This window comes from Sander lucioperca, chromosome 21 (assembly GCF_008315115.2).
Source record: "Sander lucioperca isolate FBNREF2018 chromosome 21, SLUC_FBN_1.2, whole genome shotgun sequence".
NCBI lineage: Eukaryota > Metazoa > Chordata > Actinopteri > Perciformes > Percidae > Sander > Sander lucioperca.
The window spans coordinates 9,765,173-9,787,402 of NC_050193.1; the positions used below are offsets into that span (position 1 = coordinate 9,765,173).

The window sequence follows — 22,230 nt, forward strand, 5'->3', positions numbered from 1 at the left end:
CACACACACACACGCACACACACACACACACACACACACACACACACACACACACAGGTGTGTAATGGTCATCATCTATGTCATCTTAACATACATTAACAGACATGACACACATTTATTTGTACTAATATATACTAAATGTCCAGACCTGATACATACATACACATACACAAAGAGAGCTTGTAGTATCTCATTATCACTAGACATCATGAGTCACCACCATCATCACTTCCATGATAATGATCATCATCGTTTCACATTTTTGTTTACTTGGTCCAAATTCGATTACATCCTGAAAAACATCCTGAGTGATTTAATATAAATGTAATTACTGACTTCCTCTGCCCCTAATTTGCTATTCAATCAAAGCTAATTGTTAACCATGTGGAATGTGACAGTGTCTCATTCTCATCAGCATCCTCATCCTTTTTGTCTCAATTTTTTTCCATTTTTTTCCATAATTATTGGTTTTACATACTTTTCAATCAGTGATAATCAATATCAATTACAGATTGAATCTCTGAATGGGCTCTGTGCTGAAGGGCACACACGCACGCACGCACGCACACGCACACACACACACACACACACACACACACGCACACGCACACGCACACGCACACGCACACACACACACACACACACACACACACACACACACACACACACACACACACACACACGGGCTAAAGGGGGATGGGGACATGCTCTTGAGTCTTAAGTCATCCAACCAGCCAACCAGCTCCCCTCGCTGAATAGATGCACGATCACCGAAACGCGAGGGGAGGCGCAACGAGCACGGAGCTGCTGGCTCTCTATATCCAGCGGCTCAGAGGCGCTCTGACTTTCATTCACTCCAGAGTCCTACACAGTCAAGGACCTGTGCAGACGGCTGCAAGACAGGCTCTGAATAGCACAACACGGACAACTTTCTCACTTGTGATATTCTAAGAGGATCTGTTCGTTGGGATTATATTCTTCTAGGACTATTAAATACTATTATAGAAAAAGTCGTGCGTCTTAATTCTGTTTAATTGTAACAGCTACGCTTCTTGTTTGATATATTAGTAAGCTGGGCTGAAGTTTGAAGCCTGTTTTTTAGAGGGTGAAGAACAAGTGCAATGCGCTTCAGACTTGTCTCTTGGGATTGTCCCACTTGCGCCTGAGGAGCTACAGTATGTCGAGCTGCCGCACAGATTTTGTTCAAGAGGACGCAGTCCAGTGTGAATAACAAGAATCAACTTCCAGCCTCTTCAGCTTTTCATAGTTACAAGCAAGTGCAGCACGGAGTCTGACTGAGTCCGCTGAGCAGCTCAGACACCCCGGTTTCTCTCCCCGAGGGGATGGTTGTGGATCCTGTGGGGCCAGGAGCGATTCTGCGGCTCCTACAGAATAGCACCTTTTTCTTGTTCGGGGTTAAATCGAAATTAAAGGGAGATGAGAGCCGCACTTTGTTACTTCCTGCTGTGGACGACGTACCTGCTGCTGGCCACCTCTGAGGTAAAGTTACCAGGACTCCGCACAGCCAGAGAAGTGCGGGGCCGGACAGACTGTGTCCCTTTGGTCCCATGTCACACACAGTGGTGCGGGGTTTTATTCCAGTGAGGGTGCAAAGTTCCCACAAAGCGCGCATTTCTGCAACAGCTACACACCACACCGCAACTTGATGGCCAGTGAAAAGGAGAACTACAGAGCAATAACTCTAAGTTTTTAATTAAAGCCTGTAATTAGGCTTGAAGATAAGAGTAGGCTATGAGCCCACATCATTTAAATCAATTATTCATTTGAATTACAGATCAAAACTGTTTTTTAAGATAATAAAAAGGGTAGTTTAGATTAAGAGGCTATTATAAGAACAGAGTGAATATATGAATTTATGTTTCGAAAATGAGCAAACAGCATATCAGCTCCAGTTACCATGAGGGTCAGTGACTATGCGCTTTTGAGAACCAACATCGCGTCTGCACTTAGACGCATATCACAGTTATTTTTGGCTTTTGTGCCAAATCTGTTTGTAGCCCGAGCCAACTGGGCAAACGTTTTGGTTGGGCTAAGCGCTTTCATGGGAACCGCTCCGGGCGATATAAATAGCCACTGTTCCTGTAAGCGGTTTGCTCAACTTGAGGTGCTTGCAAGACCGCAACAAGTGCAAAGTTTGGTGAGCTGCCGTTCACACGGGCAGACGTCGCTCCGATCTGTGGTACGGTTCCAAATTCCTTTAGAAAACAGACGGTTTAATGTTGTTAAACTTATCCGCAGAAGAACAGGATTAGTGAAACTACTGAAGACGTTGTGGGACTCATTGGCATCTAATTATTAATTCAGCCTCCAATTAATACTGAAAGCAGTAGTTTTAATAACACATTTTCATTTTTGTATGATCGGCTTCCCACAATCAGTCCTGCATGCCTGGTTGGGTATATTTAAAGGAAATAGTGCACATTTTAGAATTATCTGAGTGCCGAACTAACCAGAAGACCCTAATAAAAATATCTGATTTATTATCCTCCAGTCATGCAGCTTTGCTCGCTTGCAGAGCATCGCTTACTTAAATTGAATAATGTTTTAAGAGGGTTCGGCGCCAGCTTCTCTCAATGTATGAGTGGGGCAGATCTGCTAGCTGTCGTTGGCACATAGTTGCAAAATTGTTCTAGCAGTGTTTTTACTGGTTGCTGTTTAAACCCAGCACGTTTACTTATACAGACAAACAATTACACACACGTTTCGCCACTGACTCGACACATCTCTAACCTTCATCTCTTGTTTATTTTGTTTGCCCCCCGCCCCCTAGGAAGTGGAGTTTCCCCAGGAGCTGATAGACAGACTGTCCCACAGTGAAATCCACAGCATCAGCGACCTCCAGCGGCTACTGGACATTGACTCCGTAGGTAAATTCTGCCTCTTGATACTTTCATCAACAGACCCCAGTTACATTTTTAATCCTGATGCCAGATATGTTGTTCACATGTGACACTGATATTGTTTATGGGACAGCACGTAGTAAAGGGTGGTGTTGCTGCAAGATTACATAAGCAGTATGCCTTTATTAGCTGTATACTTGTATACTTATGCTCTATTGTGAAACCACTTTTAAAACTAGCCTTTTTGGTAGGACACCTCAATATTACCTGGTAGCCTATAGGGACTTTCCATAAAACTAACTATAACATAAATGTATACAAAAGTGATATCTAAAATGATCATAACTGGGAAGCCTTGAGCCCTTGTGGTCCTTAGGCAAGTTCAGTACCTTTGCTGGATGGATAGGTGGATCACAAAAAAAAACACTGATAATATGTTAAAGTCAGTATTCAGGAAGCTGATTTTGAGTGACACTTGATTAGATAAGATGGCAGACTTTGCCAATCCTGCAGGTTTAGTGGATTTAGTGAAAAAACAAGAATACCTGTTGTTTTGGCACATTCTGCAAATTACATTCAGTGGGGAATCAGTGAAGTTATGACTCCTGAAATCAAGCTCCAAAGACATGCCCATGACTAGACCACTGTACAGGAGGGCTCTGTGCACCAGGGGAGCTGCCAAGTGCAGCCCTGGCGTGCGTGATAAAGCAGTAACCGTGATAGGCGCGTCTGCTGTACATGTGACAAAGATGGACTTTCACTGGCAGGCATTTTTTTGTGTGCATATTCTTTCAGCTGCTGCAATAAACTGGCTTCATAGCAACCACAAATGTTGCCCTGTAAACAGAGACAGTGGCTCTCAAGTCTGGCGGATTTCTTCAGCTTCAGGTTTTTGGAGGTGCTGCTTCTTCTGTAGTGGGGGACCGGTCTGTCTCAGGCTGTCTTAGATTAGGTTACACGGGTGCGCTGCAAGAAGCTGTTTGCCTTCACATGAGCCTCTATTTACACAGGCTCTGACCATATATCAAATTTAAGGCTCTCCCCTAAGGATTTGTTGATGGAAATAGGTAATTACTAAATTTGCTTTAACAGTCCCAAATGATGTCAGCTACCTCACTGGTCATAGCTCATTAGTAGCCTTAAAATATATATTCAGCAAAGAAACATTAGGACCGGTCTTTCGCTCAAATATTCTTCTGTGTAACCACCTGATTGCTTTTCTGATCGATGAATCAATTAGGACTGGTAATAGCCCATCATTAGTGTGTTTAATTTATTAATTCACAATCAGACCAACCTGTACTCCACAACAGTGATCACCACACTTTATGCTGAGCCCAGAATAGATCCCCGGAGTGCCTCTAGCATGAGAAGAGGTGTTTATAATTGAATTAACATGTCTTTCTTCAAACAGAGGAATGTTTTGCAGGGTAACAGTAGTAGGCTGATTATTATTACGAGGACATAAATCTGTCTGACAGCCAGCTTGGCGGCCCAGGACAGCCCATTAAAAGACCTTTGACGCCAGCCAGAGGGGTATTTTCAGAGCTTTTGTTGCAGATAGCCAGGACAGTAAAGCTACCAGTATAGACTGGACTCTACACGGCATAGCATGTCAACCATTGAAGTAGAAAGGAAAAGCTTATATGAGGTGTTGGTTCAAACCTTTGAACATTGGCACCTGGAAGATCGAACATGGGCTAATGTTGTGTTTTGGAGGTCACACCCAGGAAATCCTTCATTATTTTACGCTCAGTGCGTGTCTACAGTATGTGCACACGTCCAGCGAGGATGGTGTCTTCAGCTTTGACTGACAGATGAGATGACCCTGCTGAAGTCTGCAGATGGCTGTCTGGCCCCTGAGGTGCTCCTCTCCTTGCTTTATCCTCATCTCCCTCTTTAGGCGCCCCCCTCGGCCTGCCGGCTCTTATCTCTCTCAGTGAAGGACTTTGACAGAAAAGGGAACCTGACTCTTGGCATGGGGCAGAGGTGGAGGAGGGAGCAGGAGGATTCTGGAGGCTGTATTCCTGCTAGACTTCACTCAGAAATGCCACAAGTATTTGTGCAATCTGCTTTGTTTCTGACAAGCTGACAGTGTGTTTACCTTTGGTACAGTTGGCAGAAGTTCCTATGAACCTACAGCGCCTCAAAAACAAAGTTATTGTGCTTCCTACCTTCTTTTACAACCAGGGGGAGGACCATTTGCCCTTAAAGTAATACTTTGTTATATCAGCCATGTAAATGTTGACAATGAAGAAACAGAGAGAGAATTATGGAGGCACTTATTTCAAGAAGTTAACAACATGTTGGCTTATTGTACAAGTAGAGGAAGAAAGAAAGAAAGCGTGGAGGAGGAGTAAAGGGAGGGAGCTGAGGCCCTCAGCTAATGGAGGGAGTAATTTGCGAGTCATGAATGCCTAATTCATGGCAATAGCCTGTGCCCTGTCCTCTGTCCTCTTTTCTCTTGTCCCAGTTTGACGACGATCCTGGCGTGTTATTACTTCTTAGTCACTTGGAACCAACAGATGAGCCAGCTCCTCACTCTTTCCATTTCTGCCTCTCTTTATTTCTCTTCTTACCTATTTTTCTTCTGCATCTTGCTGCCTAATTGCCTTCTTTCCCTATGTTCATTATTTTTGCGTCAAGAAAACATCCACAGAAAGGTCCTTTTATTGTGCTGAGAAAAGGACTCTGTAGTCATAAAGGACTTCTTTATGCCCTTCCTCCCTTTCTCCTGTCAGCTCTGACACAAACTGTCTCCGGGTGGTCACTGGTGTGACACCCTCCCTCACTCCCATCTTCCTCTGACAGGAGGAGATGAAGAGAGGGATTGGTAGGGAGAGAGCAGGCACAGTGGGAGTTGTGTCAGTGACCCGCAGTGTTAAAAGGTTGTCAGGTAGGAAAATCAGCTGTCACAATGACAGTGCAGATAGCGTAGGTGTGTATTTGCACGTATATATGGAGAGTGTGTGCGACATATACAGTATATGGTATGTTCACGCATGTCTGTAAACAGGCCTGTCAGATTGATAGCTGTGAAGAAATACATAAAACATAGCTCAGCCCTTTACTTAACTCCAGGCCTCAGCTGCAGGCAACACTTCCTTTCTGTGGACCTTTGGTTCTGGGTCACTGTATGACTGACGGCATGAAAGGCTAGAAGCAAATTCCCTCTGCTCTCATCAAGGGGCAGACCTGAAAAAAGAAAGCATCCAAAAGCAAATAAACAACTAATCCCAGAAGTGGATCATGTATAGGCAAATGGAATCCCTTCAGATGACTCTGGTCAGAGCACAAAGGAACTGGATGAGTGGAATGTGTTTGCCTGTGGCTAAGCTTTGTTGTGCTGGTGTACATTGGATTTTAACATGTTATGGAGGATAATGAGAGGAGTTTGTGTAGTTGTAAGTGTGTCTTTATGTTAAGTGTACAGATGTAGGATTGTGTCAGCCAGGTGGGTGGGTGTGCTGTACCTACAGACAGGTAGACCCACCCACTTAGCAAACACTCTCAGACTCTGCTCTTTGGGAAAGGGCAGTATCCTGCGAACAAGCTTTATCGCTTTATAGCTGCTCTGGCACTCTTCTGTAATCCACCTCATATTCTGGGTGGGGACAAAAACAAGCAAGCTTTATCAGATGACCATGACTGTGAATAAGCTGAGCTGGCTATATTAGACTGGAGTAAGGGAGCCTTAAGGAGTTACCACTGCAGCATAACAAAACATGTACTTTTCCAAGCCGCTGAATGATTAAAAAAGCAAACATTTTCAGGTAAATGAGAGACACAAAACCACTAATTAGGTGCAGGGATAATGGTGGCTGAGTACCACCTGTCAAATGACCACTTTAGTCTGCTCTGCATCTGTGAATGCGGGTTGTTTTTGAAGGAGCATGCTGACTCACCTACGTCTAGATACTTTTTCCTGCTGGGAAAGTTCAGCCAAATGAGTAAGTAAGGCTGACACACAAAGCTTGCAATTACACAGAGTTCTGTGTAATACGTGCCTCATGCCTGTACCGTGTGTACTTGGCACTATTTACCTCAATTTGTGACATCATCAGCAGTCGCCCTGCCAGCCAGCCAGCACATTGAAGGGAACCCTGAGCCCTTCAGGGAATCAAAGCATGTGTTACACACAGCACAAGAAGCTAGCAGGAAAGTACCATCTCATTATGGTTGTGTGACTAACCAACACATTGTTAGTTGTGGAAGGGGTATATAAAACATCAATAGCGGATCATATCCAGCCTTTCTGGTTAGGTCTAGCAAGCCACCCACCACAGTCAACACTGTTAAAGCTGCAGCCGTGATCAACCGACCCATCTTTCGTTTATTGGTTGAATACGTTTTTTGTGTTTGCTTCCTCTCTGTGTGACATCATTAATGTGGCTGCCTTCTGTTTTGACGAGGTACGGGAAACAATGTTATTGAGGAGCCCAAGCACCACAAGCACCACAACCACCATAAGAACTACTCCCGCCAGCATGGTTACTACAATGACCTGAAGAGCTCTCAGCTCCACAGCCGACGCAAGAGGAGCATCGGTAAGACTGAATGAATATTATATGCTTTACTGTGCTGCTCAGAGGTTGCATCATGATGACATTTGGCACTATATAGATCACAACTTGGCACAACTTATTACAGTGTCATAATGCCCTAAAAATAACCTCTATCTTAAATACCCCCCCTGACACATGAGTTCCCAGGAGATGAAACCGATCACTTTACACTAATTTCAAACAAAGCTAATAGTTAGTGGCTTTTATACAGCCTTTTTGTGGATAAAAGGAACCCTAATGAAGATGTCTACCCAGTATTTATGGCAATCAAGGAATCATGAAAAACGAGACTGGTATGTGAGGTTGACGAGCACATCGGACATGAAGCCTTTTAATTGAACAGAGGCTTGCAGATCTAAGACACATGAGTCAGGAGAGAAATATATCCTTGAGCGTGGAAATTCCAGGCATTCAGGGCTCAAGTTGCAGCTCGCCTGGGCTCTCAGTCAGATTTCTTCATAAAACGCCATGCGGTACGATATCTGATCGAAGTGTGGAGAATATCATGTAGTGTGCGATGTATGTGTTAAGACTGGCTGCATGTCCCACATCCCTCCCAGCAGTGCGGCATCTAAAGCAACGCAGGATTAAGTGACTGGTTGTATTTCATGTATGTGCACCATATCATAAGTGTATGATACAGTATACCATTTTGGCAGCTGTCCACAAAAGCCCTAACATTCAATTCAATTTTATTTATAGTATCAAATCATAACAAGGGTTATCTCAAGACACTTTACAGATAGAGTAGGTCTAGACCACACTCCATAATTTACAAAGACCCAACAATTCCAGTAATTCCCATTATGTACATGCTCGTCTTTACGACATAATGGTATCTTACTGTACACTCTCTGTCACGTCTTTAGGTTTGAGTGCTTGTCAGAGCATTAAATCTGAAATGAATGCTTACTGCCTTCCTCTTTGCACTATGACCAACAGGGTCAAAGGCCATTATTAGATTTCCCACAGGCGGACATAAAGGTTGTCTGGCCTAGTCACGCTGCATTAACCGCAGTCAGGCCTCTGAACAAAGAAGCAGTCTCTTTCTGTCTCACCGACTTGATCCCAAAGCTCCTTAGCTGATATGAGATCAGCTTTTTGGATAGCTTGTCTTCTTAACAGCCTTAAAGGAGGTTGGATGTGATCTGAGGTCAGACGAACAGCTCCCACATCAAGTGAGTCATCAAATATTGAGCAGTGAAGGAATGCATGAATGCAGCTGGGAGTGAAAAGGACAGATTACAACAATACATCAGCATGCGCTTGCATTTAGAACATGTGACACCAAATACTTGTGCAGACCAAACATATTAACCGGACTCCTCCTTCTTCTCCTCTATCTTCCAGTAGAGGAGGCGGTCCCGGCGGTGTGTAAGACACGGACGGTGATCTACGAGATTCCCAGGAGCCAGGTGGATCCCACGTCTGCCAACTTCTTGATATGGCCGCCATGTGTGGAGGTGATGCGCTGCACGGGCTGCTGCAACACGAGCAACATGCGCTGTCATCCTTCCCGCAAGCACCACCGCACCGTTAAGGTAAGACACACACACACACACACACACACACACACACACACACACACACACACACACACACACACACACACACACACACACACACACACACACACACACACACAAACACCTACAGGTAAGATTGTGCATGTGTGATTGACTTGCTGAAAAGTTTTTACAAGTCTTTACAATCACTCCAAATCATTACTGCATTGCAAGGTTAACCCTGTGTCCTTCTGGATCAAAGTTGAATTTTTGGTGCTCTTTCCGACGTTTATGTCGCTTTTTTCGATGCTTTTGGCGCTGTTTTTAAACATTTTTGTCACTTATGTCAACGCTTTTTATATTCCTGTTTAATAAACCTAATTCATATGGCATTATACCTAATTTTTCAGTTTAAAAAAAGCAGAAATGATGTGTTATTTTGATTAATAGTTAGATTTCAATACAACGTACATCCATGCATCCATGTTATTTTTTAGGCAATTTAGTTGAAAGAATGCCTGATATAAAAAACTTTGAAAACGGGGCAAATTCGACCCAAGGACAACACAAGGGTTAAACACACAATAATAACATAGTCACCGCATTTATTCCACAAACACACCCACTTCCACTCACAAATCTCCACCACTTTTCCTCTCAACAGGTAAGTTAATCATATGAGAGGTAAAGTTGGGTTCTTTCACGCTCCTTTCCTCCACAGCTCCTCTTCATTTCATCTACCCCTCTCCTCTGAGCCTCCTTGGCCCGTACCCAAATACTGGCCACCTTACCTCCACTGCCCCCTCCCCTCTCTCTCCTTTCATTTCAGCCGATCACCACCCTCTCTCCTCATCACTCTATCCCATGTTTGGCGAGCGGCCAGGGCGGCTGTGCCAGGACAGCGGGAGGGAGGAAAAGAAGGAGAGAGAGAGGACAGGGAGGGAGGGTTGTTGGCACCTTAAGCCAGGACATCTGTTGAAGGGTTGACCAGAGAGTCATGCACCTGCCAGATATAAGACAGACAGAGAGAGAGAGAGAGAGAGAGAGAGAGAGAGAGAGAGAGAGAGCGAGAGAGAGAGCGAGAGAGAGAGAGAGAGAGGGGGTGAGAAACAGTTTCCTTTACCCTGAGAATGTCTGAGTGCCATCGACTACTGCACAGCCATTCCTCCACTCTGTTTGTTTGGCCTTTTGTCTTTTCTGGAAGCATGGATCCTGGAAGAGACGAGGTGACAAAGAGTAAGCGAGGGATTGAAGGGGGTTGCACTGTTCTCAGAGGCTCTTTGGCATTGGTAGCTTGAAAATATTTCCTTCTGTTCAGGATCAGAGGAGACACCGTGGCTGGAGCATAGTCATATTTCTGCTCTATTTACAATACAGACTGTTAGCCGGTGCATGGCTCTGTTTGGGAGTTATGTGCTCTGTTCTGTAAGAGTAAGAGACAACCGGGGAATAAACAGGATAGCCTGGAACACTCTGACTGTGTTTGTGTTTCTCTTTGAGTCTATCTCTGGACTGTGGTGTCTCTTTAATCATTGTGATCTTGCCCAGCCATGGGCACTGGGACATCATGCAGAGTTTTAAAAATGCCGCCTCAATAGACCAGAAGAGTAATAAAACAAATAGCAACCCCACCTGCCTCCTTCCCCTTGGCATACTGGCACAGGTCAGGGTGATTTCAGTATGGACGGGAGGACATCTCCTCTTTAAGTCGTAGAGTAGAGACAGTACTGTAAGGCTGCATTCACAAGAAGGCCATTGTAGGGCCCAGGGCACTGCATCCAGGGCACAGGGTTTGTGGTCAGAGATGCTGACTCACAGTGCGGTAAGAGTTCTGATATACAGCACAACCCTGTGTGTCCTTCTGTCTGCATGCAAGCGTGTCTGTCTGTCTCTCCGTCGGCCAGACAGTCCCTTAATGGGAGCTCTGTCTGTTATCACAGTGACGAGGACAGATGGAGAGACAGTGACGATGGCGGACAAGACAGTAAAGCTAGATTCAGCTATTCCTGGAATGTCGTGATCCATACAACTCTGTCCGTGTCCCCTTCATGACACTGAGGACAAAATGAGCACACAGACCAGAGAGGGGCCCTCAGGCGTGGTGTGCAGGGATTCACAGGGGCCGTTTTTCCATGTGGTTCCAGCCGTGGGCGAGGGGGGCCGAGAGGCATCGTATCCCTGGAAAGGTCATCCGTCAGGGCTTGCTCCGGTCATGAGACATTCACCACATTGTGTGTAAGAAACATTGTCTAATGCCAAGTTTTTTTTTCGGTCTGTCCTCTCAGCAGTTACTCTGAAAGGGGTTCAGTTTGTGCTTCTCCCTCCGTTTATTAGAAAGCTAAAAATGTTGCCCGTCTGCACTGGGCCTGAATTGTTTTCCTTCTGCTGGGCAAGGATGGGAAAAGAACACATTCAATGTGTTTCTTTCCATCTCATGCCACTATGCATTTGTCCAAATGCACCTTTATTTATGTATTCCCTCTTTATCTCTCTCCCTTGCTTCTGTTTCTCTCTCTTTCCTTTTTTTATGCTATAGATCCCAAAAAAAGAGAACAGGTCTATGCAGGCCCTGTACTGTACAAGCCTGTCCTGTTCAGTGGTGGGGTAATAAAAAAGGCAACTTTAAATAGGACCAGCCCGAGGGAGAAGAATGAGCAGATCTTGAAGTCACTCTCCTTTTTCTTAGCCTCCCTTTTCCCCTCCTTTCATTCTTTTGCACTTCTCTTCAACTTATTTTGCACTTTATTTGTGTGACTGCAGGTTCCATTCAGGTTGTTGTTTTTGTAATATCAGCATGCCTTGGCATAGCAAGGACACTGTAAATGAGAAGGGAGTAAATAAGAGCCCTTTAGAGAGGGTTCAGTCTTCATAGAATGGAGAGAGATGCAGAGATTAAAAAGAGAAACAGAAAGTTGGGGAAAAGGAGAGAGGCAAACAGAATTCTTAATGAGTTTTTATGTATTCAGACTCTATCATCCCAGCATTCCTTTAAGTCCTCCTTCACCCCCATCCCACCTCCGTTTGCACTTTCAATGACACCACATTCACCCCTATCCCAGCATCTTGGCTCTCCCCTTTCTTCAAATTGAGTTCTCTACATTTCCTCTAATTTCTTTTTTCCTTTTGGTGGTTCATCACAGAAGGCTGGCAGAACATTGTGGCCATTTTGCCAGTGTTTTTTTGTCTCTTTGTCTTGTCTTTCTGTTCTTCAAGTTTTTACAATCTAAATATGTGAAATGACATGAAAATAAATACCAGAATTAGTATATTATTGGTGTTTTGATGGCACAAGTCTAATTCTCTCAATCTCTCTGTCTCCTTTGGTTGTTAATCTGTCATCCTTCCTCTCTCATACTCTCTCCTGTCTTTTTTCACCTTCTCCTGTATTCCTTCTATTCTGTTCTTAGCATCTTCCTCTCTGTGTGCTGACAGCTAAAGCTGTGTCCAGTATTTTTGCTGTTTTTTTTTCAGTGCTTTTGGCTCCGAGGCTTGCTAAACAAACTCATAAAACAACTGGTGATTTTGGACAGCCAGGACTGAAGAGACTAGTATACAAGGTCTGTGTGGGGTAGAAAGAGTTAGGCAGCGTTCTTTTGCACATTAGTCTTTGTACGTATGAATGTGTGTGAGTCTCTGCATGTGGATCTAAATGCCTCTCTGTTTGTTCTTCCTATGGGGCTGATTGTTTAATCAGCACATGACACAGGCAAAGAACGGAACTGTCACTCATCCTCTCTCTCATTAACTCTTAAGGCCTCTGCCGTACATTTGGTCTCTAAGTTCATTATATTTCTCTTCCTCATTTACAAACCCACATGAGCAAACACAGAAATGACTTCACGTGATATTTAAGATTACATTTGTACTACAAGTAAAGTAATTCAGGAAATCCAAAAGTCTTCTTGTGTTTTCTGCTGCACGAATACACAGTTGATAGTAAATGAGGTCCTCTCTTTGTGTCAAGGACAGCGTGGAGAGTGCTTGACATTATGGAAAGTAGAAAGTAAAATAGGGAGAAAGCATACATGAGCTGCTAATTACACCCTTGAGTCCCACAAAGTAAGTAAAGAAAAATGGGTAAATTACAGTTTTTGTACTGTAAATGGTATTTACATTTTCTAATTTTCAAAATTAAAACAGTTAACAAAAATGGAAGCCAAACATGAAAACTAAACCTTTTCATTGACTTCATGAGGTGACTTAATCTAATCAGTATGGCATAATATGCCAATAATAAAGCTCAGTGTTTTTCATTTGGTTTGGTTTAGTAGCTGGAAACGTTTGATGGTGCTTGAAGCATATGTATTAAGTATTTTGCAAAGGTCAGAGAGGGTCGTCAGAGCACATCTGTGTAAACCCAAGAAGGAGATTGTTTGTGTGTGTGTATGTGAGAGAGAGAGGGAGCGCTCTATGTTATGCTACGTAAACTCACCCACCACAGCGCAGGGACAAGGCCATTTGTGTGAAGCGGCAGCAAGAGGAAGACGGGCCACAGAGTAATGAAGTGTTGATGGCTGCTGGATCAAAGTGGAGACTGACAGAGGCCAGGCGGATATAGCTACAGTGCTGAGTGTGGGGGTCCACACATCTCCGTGCATTGGCCCTGGCCCCGACCCCTTCACACATACACAATCACACAAACTGACAGTTACCTCAGCGACAGTGGATCAGATCCGCGCGTTGGGGGAAGCAGTAGCTGTAGCCCAGCGGTTGTGTGGGACCCTGACTTACGGGGTGTTTAATAAATAAAAGACAGTGTGGTGGTGATACAGTGAGCATGATTTATGATCGTCTGAGGGGTCCTGTGGATTACGTTAGGGCAAGGTTAGATGGGAATGAGGGGCCCCCATGTTTGAAGTCCCTTGCAGCTGTGAATTATTCCCCCTTTGATTCGCTCAGCTCTTCTAATAGATGGAGAAGGGTGAGGGAGTTTGTGTGTAAATGTGTGTGTGGTGTGCACAGCGGGGGTTGCCGGGCGGGTCAGAGACCATGGGAGCGTCCTGACCACTGCCGCACCGGCTGGAATGCATCAGCTTGAGCTTGAAAAGTAGTAGGCGTATTTTAATCATATTTTACTTCATTTCTGTATTTTCCTTCACTCCTCCTCTCCTGTCCTCCCGTTCGCTCTTCCCCTCTGACTTCATCCTCCCCCTCCACCTCTCTTCTCCACTCAGTCTTGGAGTCTGATTGTCTGTTGTGTGAAATAGTTGTTCACTCCCTTCTCACTCTTTCAGTCTCACTCCTGCAACAGAGCCGTCTCCCACTCTCTAATTCTACCCGTCTGCCAGTCTTTGCCATTTACTGTATCTTTTTTGCTCTCTTTCATTAAAATCTTATTTCATCTTTTAAGTGCTCAGTGTAATTCCTTTCTCATCTGCAAATGTTCTATAAAGACATAGGCAGGAGGGAAAAGTAAATGGAAAGATTACACATCTTTGATATTTGATATTGCATGATGGTTCTTTCGGTCTCGTGGGGGAAGGGAAGGGAAAGCACGGCACACAATGTGGTCAGGGGTAGATAGATATTCACATCCGGTGATACATTAATGTGTGTGTGTGTGTGTGTGTGTGTGTGTATGAGAGAGAGAGACAGAGAGACAGAGAGAGAGAGAGAGAGAGAGAGAGATGTAGGATAGTGGTGTGCCATGAAGTGCCTTTTTGGCATTGCAGACCTGTGAGTGATGTGATAAATGCTCTCCTTACTTCCTCTCTTCTCCACACACCGCCTGCGATAACCCCTTCCACCCGAGTGTGTGTTAGTGCTGTGTGGGGTTGAATCAGAGGGAAGCAGCAGGTTGTCTCAGCTGTCTCCGCTGATGTTCAGTCTGCGTCTTCTGTGACTTGCTCTCTCTCCCTCTGCAGATCATCTTGCCTTTCTTCTGAGTGTCATTTTTTTTTTAAAGGTTGATTTCAGAAGACAGAGAATCAGAGAGTTTCTTTAGGTTCCTCCTCCCCATACCTCTCCCCACTTGCTCACAGTTGCATCTAAACAAACGCTCTTTGTTTCTGGGACACAAGTTCTGAGTGTCTTCCTACTAATAAATACATTTTCACTGCTTCTTATCACCCCATCATTCTCTATACACACATACATTCTCATTTGTTTTTGCTGGATTCTGTCACTGTTCTAGTTCACGATGGCCCGCGGTGCACATTCACAACCCTGTTGTGTTTTCCTTGGAAAGCAGGAGTAAAACTTTCCCCTCCATCATGCTCTCATCAGTGCTTCATGCTCAGGGAATTCCCAATTAGCCCGACCGGGACAATCGGCTCCACATGGAGGACCACGGAGACACTGAGGACAAACCGAGGGGGTGCACTTCCCAGAGCCCCCTGCCTCACCCCAACCCTCTGGATCGGATATCATTCCACAGCCGCTCGGGGGGACTCTTTCTCAGGGCCCCGGATTTCTAGGGAGTTTAGAGCAGTTTGATTTATACAAAGAGAGTGCGGGGGCCCCCGACATAGCATGGGGTCTCTTTCTGATGTATGTTTTATGTGGGAAGTCATTGACTCTGTGCCGGATAGGAAGCCGGTGTTCTTTGTGTGGTGAAGACATTGCTAAAAATGGAGGACGGAAGAATTAAAAAATGGATGTAAAGTGGAAAAATTGTAGAAGTCAAGGCTGCCATTCCTGTAGCGTCAACACTTTCTCATAACACAAGAAACAGAAAAACAAGACAGGAAGCGAAAGAGGGAGTGTTGACAAAGTGGGCAGAGCAGTATCATAGCACAGTTATACACATTCACAGACAAATAAGAAAGTTTGAGTTTGTGTGTGCTTTTGTGTATGTCCTGCAGGGAGTGTTTTTTGCCCTGCTGTGTAAGGGGCAAGGAGACAAGCCTACTGCTGGGCCTCTCATCAAGGGGGCCCATCGCTTTATCTGTCTGTCAATAGCTGTTTGTTTGGCCAGAAGAGTTGGGGTTTCTGTGTGTGTCTGTTAGTCATAAGGATGAGCCTCAGTAGTAAGTGTCAGACATGGCTGACTCTTTTTGGCTTTCCGTTGGGTGCTTCTGATCTGAACAAAATGTTAATAGGTAACACATAAATGTCATCTAATGCTAGTCATGATCATGGTCAGTCCCTCCGCCCCCTTCCTTAAATAACCCCCTCTGTTTGCACACAGACACACACGCACGCACGCACGCACGCACGCACGCACGCACGCACGCACGCACGCACGCACACACACACACACACACACACACACACACACACACACACACACACCCTAATGAGAGTGATGGTCCTTCCTGCTCTCAGTTCTTCCCTGCTCTGGCCCTTTCACCCGCTCGCTCTCTCTTTCTGTCAGGGCCCGATAACAGCAACCCAGACACCATTGTCCTCTGTTTGCTCACTGCATACCTCATCTGCTTGCTTACCCTCTTTTCACTCCCTCTCTTCTTTCTCTTCTCTCCATGGAAAGAAACTGTTGCAAAGGAGCGGCTGGTGAAACCGCCGGACTCTGATTTCAGTTTTAGCCTCCCCAGATGACCCTCCAGCCGTTGTTACAGCACTGACATGAGGCAGCTTTAACTGTGTGAATGTCAACATCATACCTTGTTTTATCAGACAGGGATTGGTATGTTCGTTTGTCTGCATGACTAATTCACCACTGAGAGCCAGCCTTGGCGGTATGCCGTCACAGGATAGAAGAACAGAAGATAAAGTCGGTTTTGGCCCTCCGTCTGTGCATGTGTGAGCCTCATGCTGACTGCAAAAACGTGTTGTTCATAACACCAGAGAGCGTTGGGAGATTGTCGGCCAATATCCTCTCTCGTGCAGTGACCAGGAAGATGGGTGAGGCAGGGGATATTGTTTCCATGTGGCCCTCGGGGCCCTCAGTGGTGGATGAGAAGGTTACCTGCCCTTGGCACTCACATCAGAGAAGGAAAAGCATGTAGCCACCTCCCCTGAGTTACACAACAAGATCATCATAACCTCCATGCAACCTTCTCTATTCAGCTTTCATCTAAGCTTTAATCAACATAGCCTATTCATAACCCTCTGAGGATTGGTCCTTTTCATTACTAGCTGTCGGGTGGGAAGTGGAGGTCAGCCCTGTTATGTTAAACTGAGAGGGTGTTAGCTGGACTGAACGATAGGAATTCCGGCATTGCTTTTGTGTTTGTTAGATTGAAATGGCGGCTTTCTGGGGTTCTACTGCTTAGATTAGACCATGTACGCTGTATTTCTTGCATGCACATGTTAAGCAACACTTTCCCTAACCCATGAAGAAGTATTAATGTGCTTTAAAACCAGCCTACATGTTGGAACAAGGCAAGAGAGTTTAGGTGTGTGTCTGTCTGGATGTGGATGCTCCAGGCCTGAAGCAGGGGGGCTCTCCCAGCCTCTCTTCTCCTGCCAGGGTAAACCTTCCCTGGGCCTTAGGGCGTATACTGCTCCCCCCTACCCTCCATCTCTCATTTCCCATTGTTTGAGCTTGCTTGGACATGGTCATACACTCCATCTAGTATTTACACACCTGATCAACAGCCCATAGAGTACACAGCGAGTGGAACCCAATGCATCAGGCTCAGAGGAATGCTGCCGTGACACTTCAAACACAACGAGTTGAAGCGACGGGTGGCGTTTTTTTAATGAATCGGTTTATGAAAGAGTCATCAGTCACAGCGCTACGCCTCTTGATGCTAGCGGATGGGCAAAGAGAGTGTGCATTCATTGACAACACACAGGCATGGCGAAGAGTGATGATGGCGCTGGAGCTGGCTCTGTAGCTAACCTTTTCTCTCTTCCTCTCTTCAGGTAGCAAAGGTGGAGTACGCGAAGAGGAGACCCAAGCTGAAAGAGGTCTTTGTGCGATTAGAAGACCACCTGGAATGTGTGTGCACATCACAGCATAATGTGGTGGAGCACTCAGATGCAGAAACAGGTAATTGTGACCATCCAAAGTTTTTATATATATTGTTACATAATCATATTAAGTGTCCCAGCATTGCCTTTTTGCAGAAAAATCACTCTGAGGCTGAATTGATGATGTGTGAGTCCCTCCCTCATCCCTACGTCATCATGCATCGTGGTGCTTCTCTTTCCTCATGTCTGTCTGATGGTCTCACTCTCTTTCTGGCTCTTTGGCTTTGCACTGGATGACCTTTTTTTGTGCTTCCAAACAGACAAACACCTATTCGGTGGCCTGCTATTGCAAAACTGTAAAGCTTGTGTGTTGTGCCTTGTGAGACGAGGATGTGTGTGTGTGTGTGTGTGTGTGTGTGTTTTTTATTTTTTTATTTAACCTTTATTTAACCAGGTAGGCCGTTGAGAACAGGTTCTCATTTGCAACGGTGACCTGGCCAAGAAAAGCATAGGCGTGCAAGACAAGATATGGTTTCACATTCAATACAGTACAAGGATACAGAATACAATACGCTACATAAAGTGCAGATTAAGTGGGCATTACAAATGCCGGTACGTAGTGAGGTGTAAGTCGATGGATATGCAATACATGAACAGAGAGTCAATACACTGCTGAGATGGTGTAAAGAGTCAATGGTGTAATGAGTCAATAAACAGTTAGTATAGTGGTCTAGTTGGTGAAGTAGATCAGTTATAACACAATATATATATATATATATATATATATATATATATATATATATGAATAGACATTCTAGATAAATGCTAAAGTGTAGTGAAGAGTCAATATACAGTTAGTGCAAGTTGCGGTTGTGTGTGTGTGTGTGTGTGTGTGTGTGTCCAAAGGCTGCTTGGCATGACAACAGGTAAATCCGCCAGTGCCTTGATCTGAAGCCTTTCTCTCCCTGGGAGCAGATAAGGGCTGATTTGTGCTGATAAGGCATCTGAAGTATTTATAGTGTGTCATATCTTTGCACAGTCTGCTTCTGTCCCAGGGCTGTTGTACCTCTCTCTGTATCATAAACCCTGCTTCTTGCTTTTAACCCTCCTTCCTATCCACCCTCCCCAACTTTGTGTTTTCAGGCCACCATAGGGCTAAAGGTAAAAAAAGGAAACCTAAAAAGCTAAGGCCCAGCAAGGATTTATTGGCGACATAATAAAGTTGCACTCATTACCCAAAGTCCACTGGAGAGCTGTGAAGGGAACAGGTAGGACTTTAGCACCGCAGCGTCCTCTCACCTTTTGGCACTGCAATGGCCTCAATCAGGGCACAAGGGGCCTGCCAATCACCATCACCAATCACATCACAGCCAATCAGTGTGAGAAGAGGGAGGGCTAAGGAGTACCACGCTCTGTGCCCGAATGCTGCATGCTGATTTTGTGGCCTGCTGAGCATGCACACTGCATACATTTGCTTTGTGTCACAGTGTTGTGCTTGCGTGTGGTTGTGTGCACTGTTTTTGTTGTGTTACACCCACTGTATGTCACTGTTTGTTTCACTGCTTAAAAGACACCCTTATGTTTTTCCTCCATCAACTTATCATCACCAATGTTTATTCTCTCTCTCTCTCTCTCTCTCTCTCTCTCTCTCTTTGTCCATAACTAAACAAGAGAGTCTTTTTGTCAAAATGTGTTTTTTCAGCTCTCTGTCTTTTACACAAAAAATGACATACACATATTTTGACTGGACATGATGTCTGGTCTGATCGTTGGCTTTGAAATCTGGAGAAACGCATGAGAAAAAAATGCAATTGGGCACAAAATGCAAAAATCTAAGTAGATTTGTATTTCTTGTCATGATGAAACCCATGTGTTGTGTTTGCAAAAGTGTGATACTAATCTCAGCTCTCTCTCTCTCTCCCACAGTGGACGTGAGGTGAGGCCAATCAGAACAAGGGAATTCAGCATGGGAGGGACCTAAATAGAGGATGCCACCAACAGGAGACCTGCTCTGTCCTTTTCCCCACTGCCATGCAACCTTCGTTTTAAAAAGACAAACTTTTCTGTTAAGACGAGAGACTGAAAATAGCCAACAGACAAAAATAAATAAGATGCCAAAGGTGCTTTTTTAAAAACAGTAACCAGGGATGACGACTTCCTCTGTGGTACGTCACCTACCCAGACAACTGACCCAATGCCGCTGAATAAGAAGAAAAGAGAAAGATGCTGTAGCTCGGGCAGGGCAGAAAGAGGCCGAAGGGAGATGATGAAAGCAATTTGTGTTGAACATTTTGAGACTTTGTTTAAACAAGACGCACAAAAAGAAACTGCTATGAAACAGTTGAATCAAGCTTTCGTGGGAATCTGGTGCTCAGACTCCAAAACAGCGGTGGATGACCTCCAGCTGGGCAACATAAAAGTGCCCTGTCCTGTTTAAATGACTCTTGCATACACAGGAAAAAAGAAAGAGATATAGGCAAAACAATGGAAAGAGATAAAGAGAGAGACAAATGGAGATGTTTTTTTTCTTCCAAAAGACTATGGAGTATCAAACATTTAAAGTTTTGGATGTTTGCTCTGAGTAAAGAGGAAATCTTCTCTGAGACCCCTGGTGGTCTGTGACTTTGCCCACTTGCTATGTACAGTTAAAGTTGAAAAGGAAGATGCACCGCTACTTACAAACTATTTATATGTGTGGACGTTTGCTTTCTGTCTCTTCCAATACAAAAGAAAGAACAAAAATATGTTTTAATGATTTTGGAGACATGCAAAAGCTCTGTGTGGTCCGGTTCTTTGTAACCATCAGTATCACAATCTCAACGTCATTTTTTTAGTCAATGTTATTGTTGTCATCCATGTTTCTTATTATATTACAGTATATCTGAATGATGTCAAGTCTTGTATATGGTTTGGATATATGTGTGCAAGGAGGAGATGTGAGAGTCAGTACAGGAAGATGCTTTATTTTTGTTATGAAATATATTAAGCTTACTTATATCTGAGCAGGAATTATCTTTATTTCTTTTGATGTGGTTGAATGCCTGTATTTAATCCATTGGAAAAGATGCAAAAATGTGGGCAGGGGGTGGAATAGACGAGTGAGAAAAGTCTGCCCGTGCTGTGAAGACGGGGAGGGGTAGAGAACATGGCAACTTCATAGTGAGTGGCTGTACCGTAGCTTATTCTAATGTACAGCCATATAAGGACTGCCTTATCCTTTATGTAACAAGTGGAATTTAACTAAAACATGCATACAGCACATTGAAGTGTGTTCATGCCAATCACACAAAACATGTAAGAGCAACTCTAGTGTGCATGTGTACCTGAATGAGGCAGAATAGACAGGGTGTGTGCGCTCACTCACACAATTTCTCTCTTACATGAGGCTATTTTTCACCCATATCACTCTTAACATTGATAAGGAAGATGCCCGCCCGTTATGCTTCACAAGCACACATGTTGTGCCTGCAATGAGCAAAGTCCACCTTAAAGAGTGAATGAGCGAGCAAAGCAAATCGAAAAGTGCATGAATGGGCTCCTTGTCTGGCCAGGTTTTACTCCTCTGTTGACAGGAGAACAAATCTCTGATGGCCCCTGTGAAGGTACTCACACCTTTTGCAGCCACATACCATCAAGATAGATGATGATGAGTGCTCTGATGTGGACTGAAAACAGTACAGCGCTGGCCTGAACCCGTGCCCCGATGGAACAATCAATTACTTTCTTACTGGTTTCTGTAACGGTGATGAATGTGTAACTCGGCCAACACAATACAAAAACAACGGTCATCTTCCACCCAGCATTCAAATGAGGAAGTCAAAGGCGAAAGAGTGAGTCACTGCATTGTGAAGTGAGTCAAGTGAAAGTCAAATGGCAAAACACACACGCACACACACACACACACACACACACACACACACACACACACACACACACACACACACACACACACACAGCCCACTTGTGAATGAACTAATCCTCAGTTGACTGGTGCTATATGTAAAAGGCTGATGGTTCATCACTGTTCACATATACATCGATGTAAAGCTAGTGTTCTCGGTAAACCAGGGACCACGCTTAGAGCTATTTGATTAATGAAAATGCCATTACACTATCACTAAGCCTTTATTGCTTTTCTTGGGGCCTTCCATTGGATAAAGACAGCAATAATCATAATTTATATATTTATGTTTTCAACAATAAATATATTTCTGCTTATGAAATTGTTCGCTGAATGTTGAGTCCCATACTTTGTTTGTATTGTGTCTTAATGATGGTATTTGAGGATAAATGTAGAACGAGATGTCATGCAGCACTAAAGACAGAGACAGTCTAATGGGAACAAAGTGAGGTAATGGAAAGTAAGATTTACTGTAAGTGAATGAGTAATATTAAGCTGTATAACAGTACAGCAGAGGAAAGAAGAAAAGAAGCCTAGAGGTTAGAGAGGCCACCCTGCACCAGAACAACTCCCTTATTACT

General features: G+C 44.3%; 1 protein-coding gene across 3 annotated transcripts; it reads left to right on the plus strand.

Annotated features, from left to right (window-relative positions):
* Positions 1–825: 825 nt before the first annotated feature.
* On the plus strand, positions 826–21,976 carry pdgfab (platelet-derived growth factor alpha polypeptide b). Of its 3 annotated transcripts, none has more exons than XR_004107332.2 (7): positions 826–1,500; positions 2,792–2,888; positions 7,274–7,408; positions 8,780–8,967; positions 17,701–17,827; positions 18,892–19,016; positions 19,675–21,976. XR_004107332.2 is itself a non-coding variant. In XM_031312725.2 (6 exons), the coding sequence occupies exons 1-6, from the start codon at positions 1,438–1,440 to the stop codon at positions 19,686–19,688; spliced, it is 627 nt and encodes a 208-aa protein (XP_031168585.1). In that variant the 5' UTR covers positions 832–1,437; the 3' UTR covers positions 19,689–21,976. The 3 variants fall into 3 exon arrangements, 1 of the variants encoding a protein (XP_031168585.1); XR_004107331.2 differs by having other exon boundaries at positions 831–1,500; positions 8,777–8,967; XM_031312725.2 differs by lacking the exon at positions 18,892–19,016 and having other exon boundaries at positions 832–1,500; positions 8,777–8,967.
* Positions 21,977–22,230: the final 254 nt, after the last annotated feature.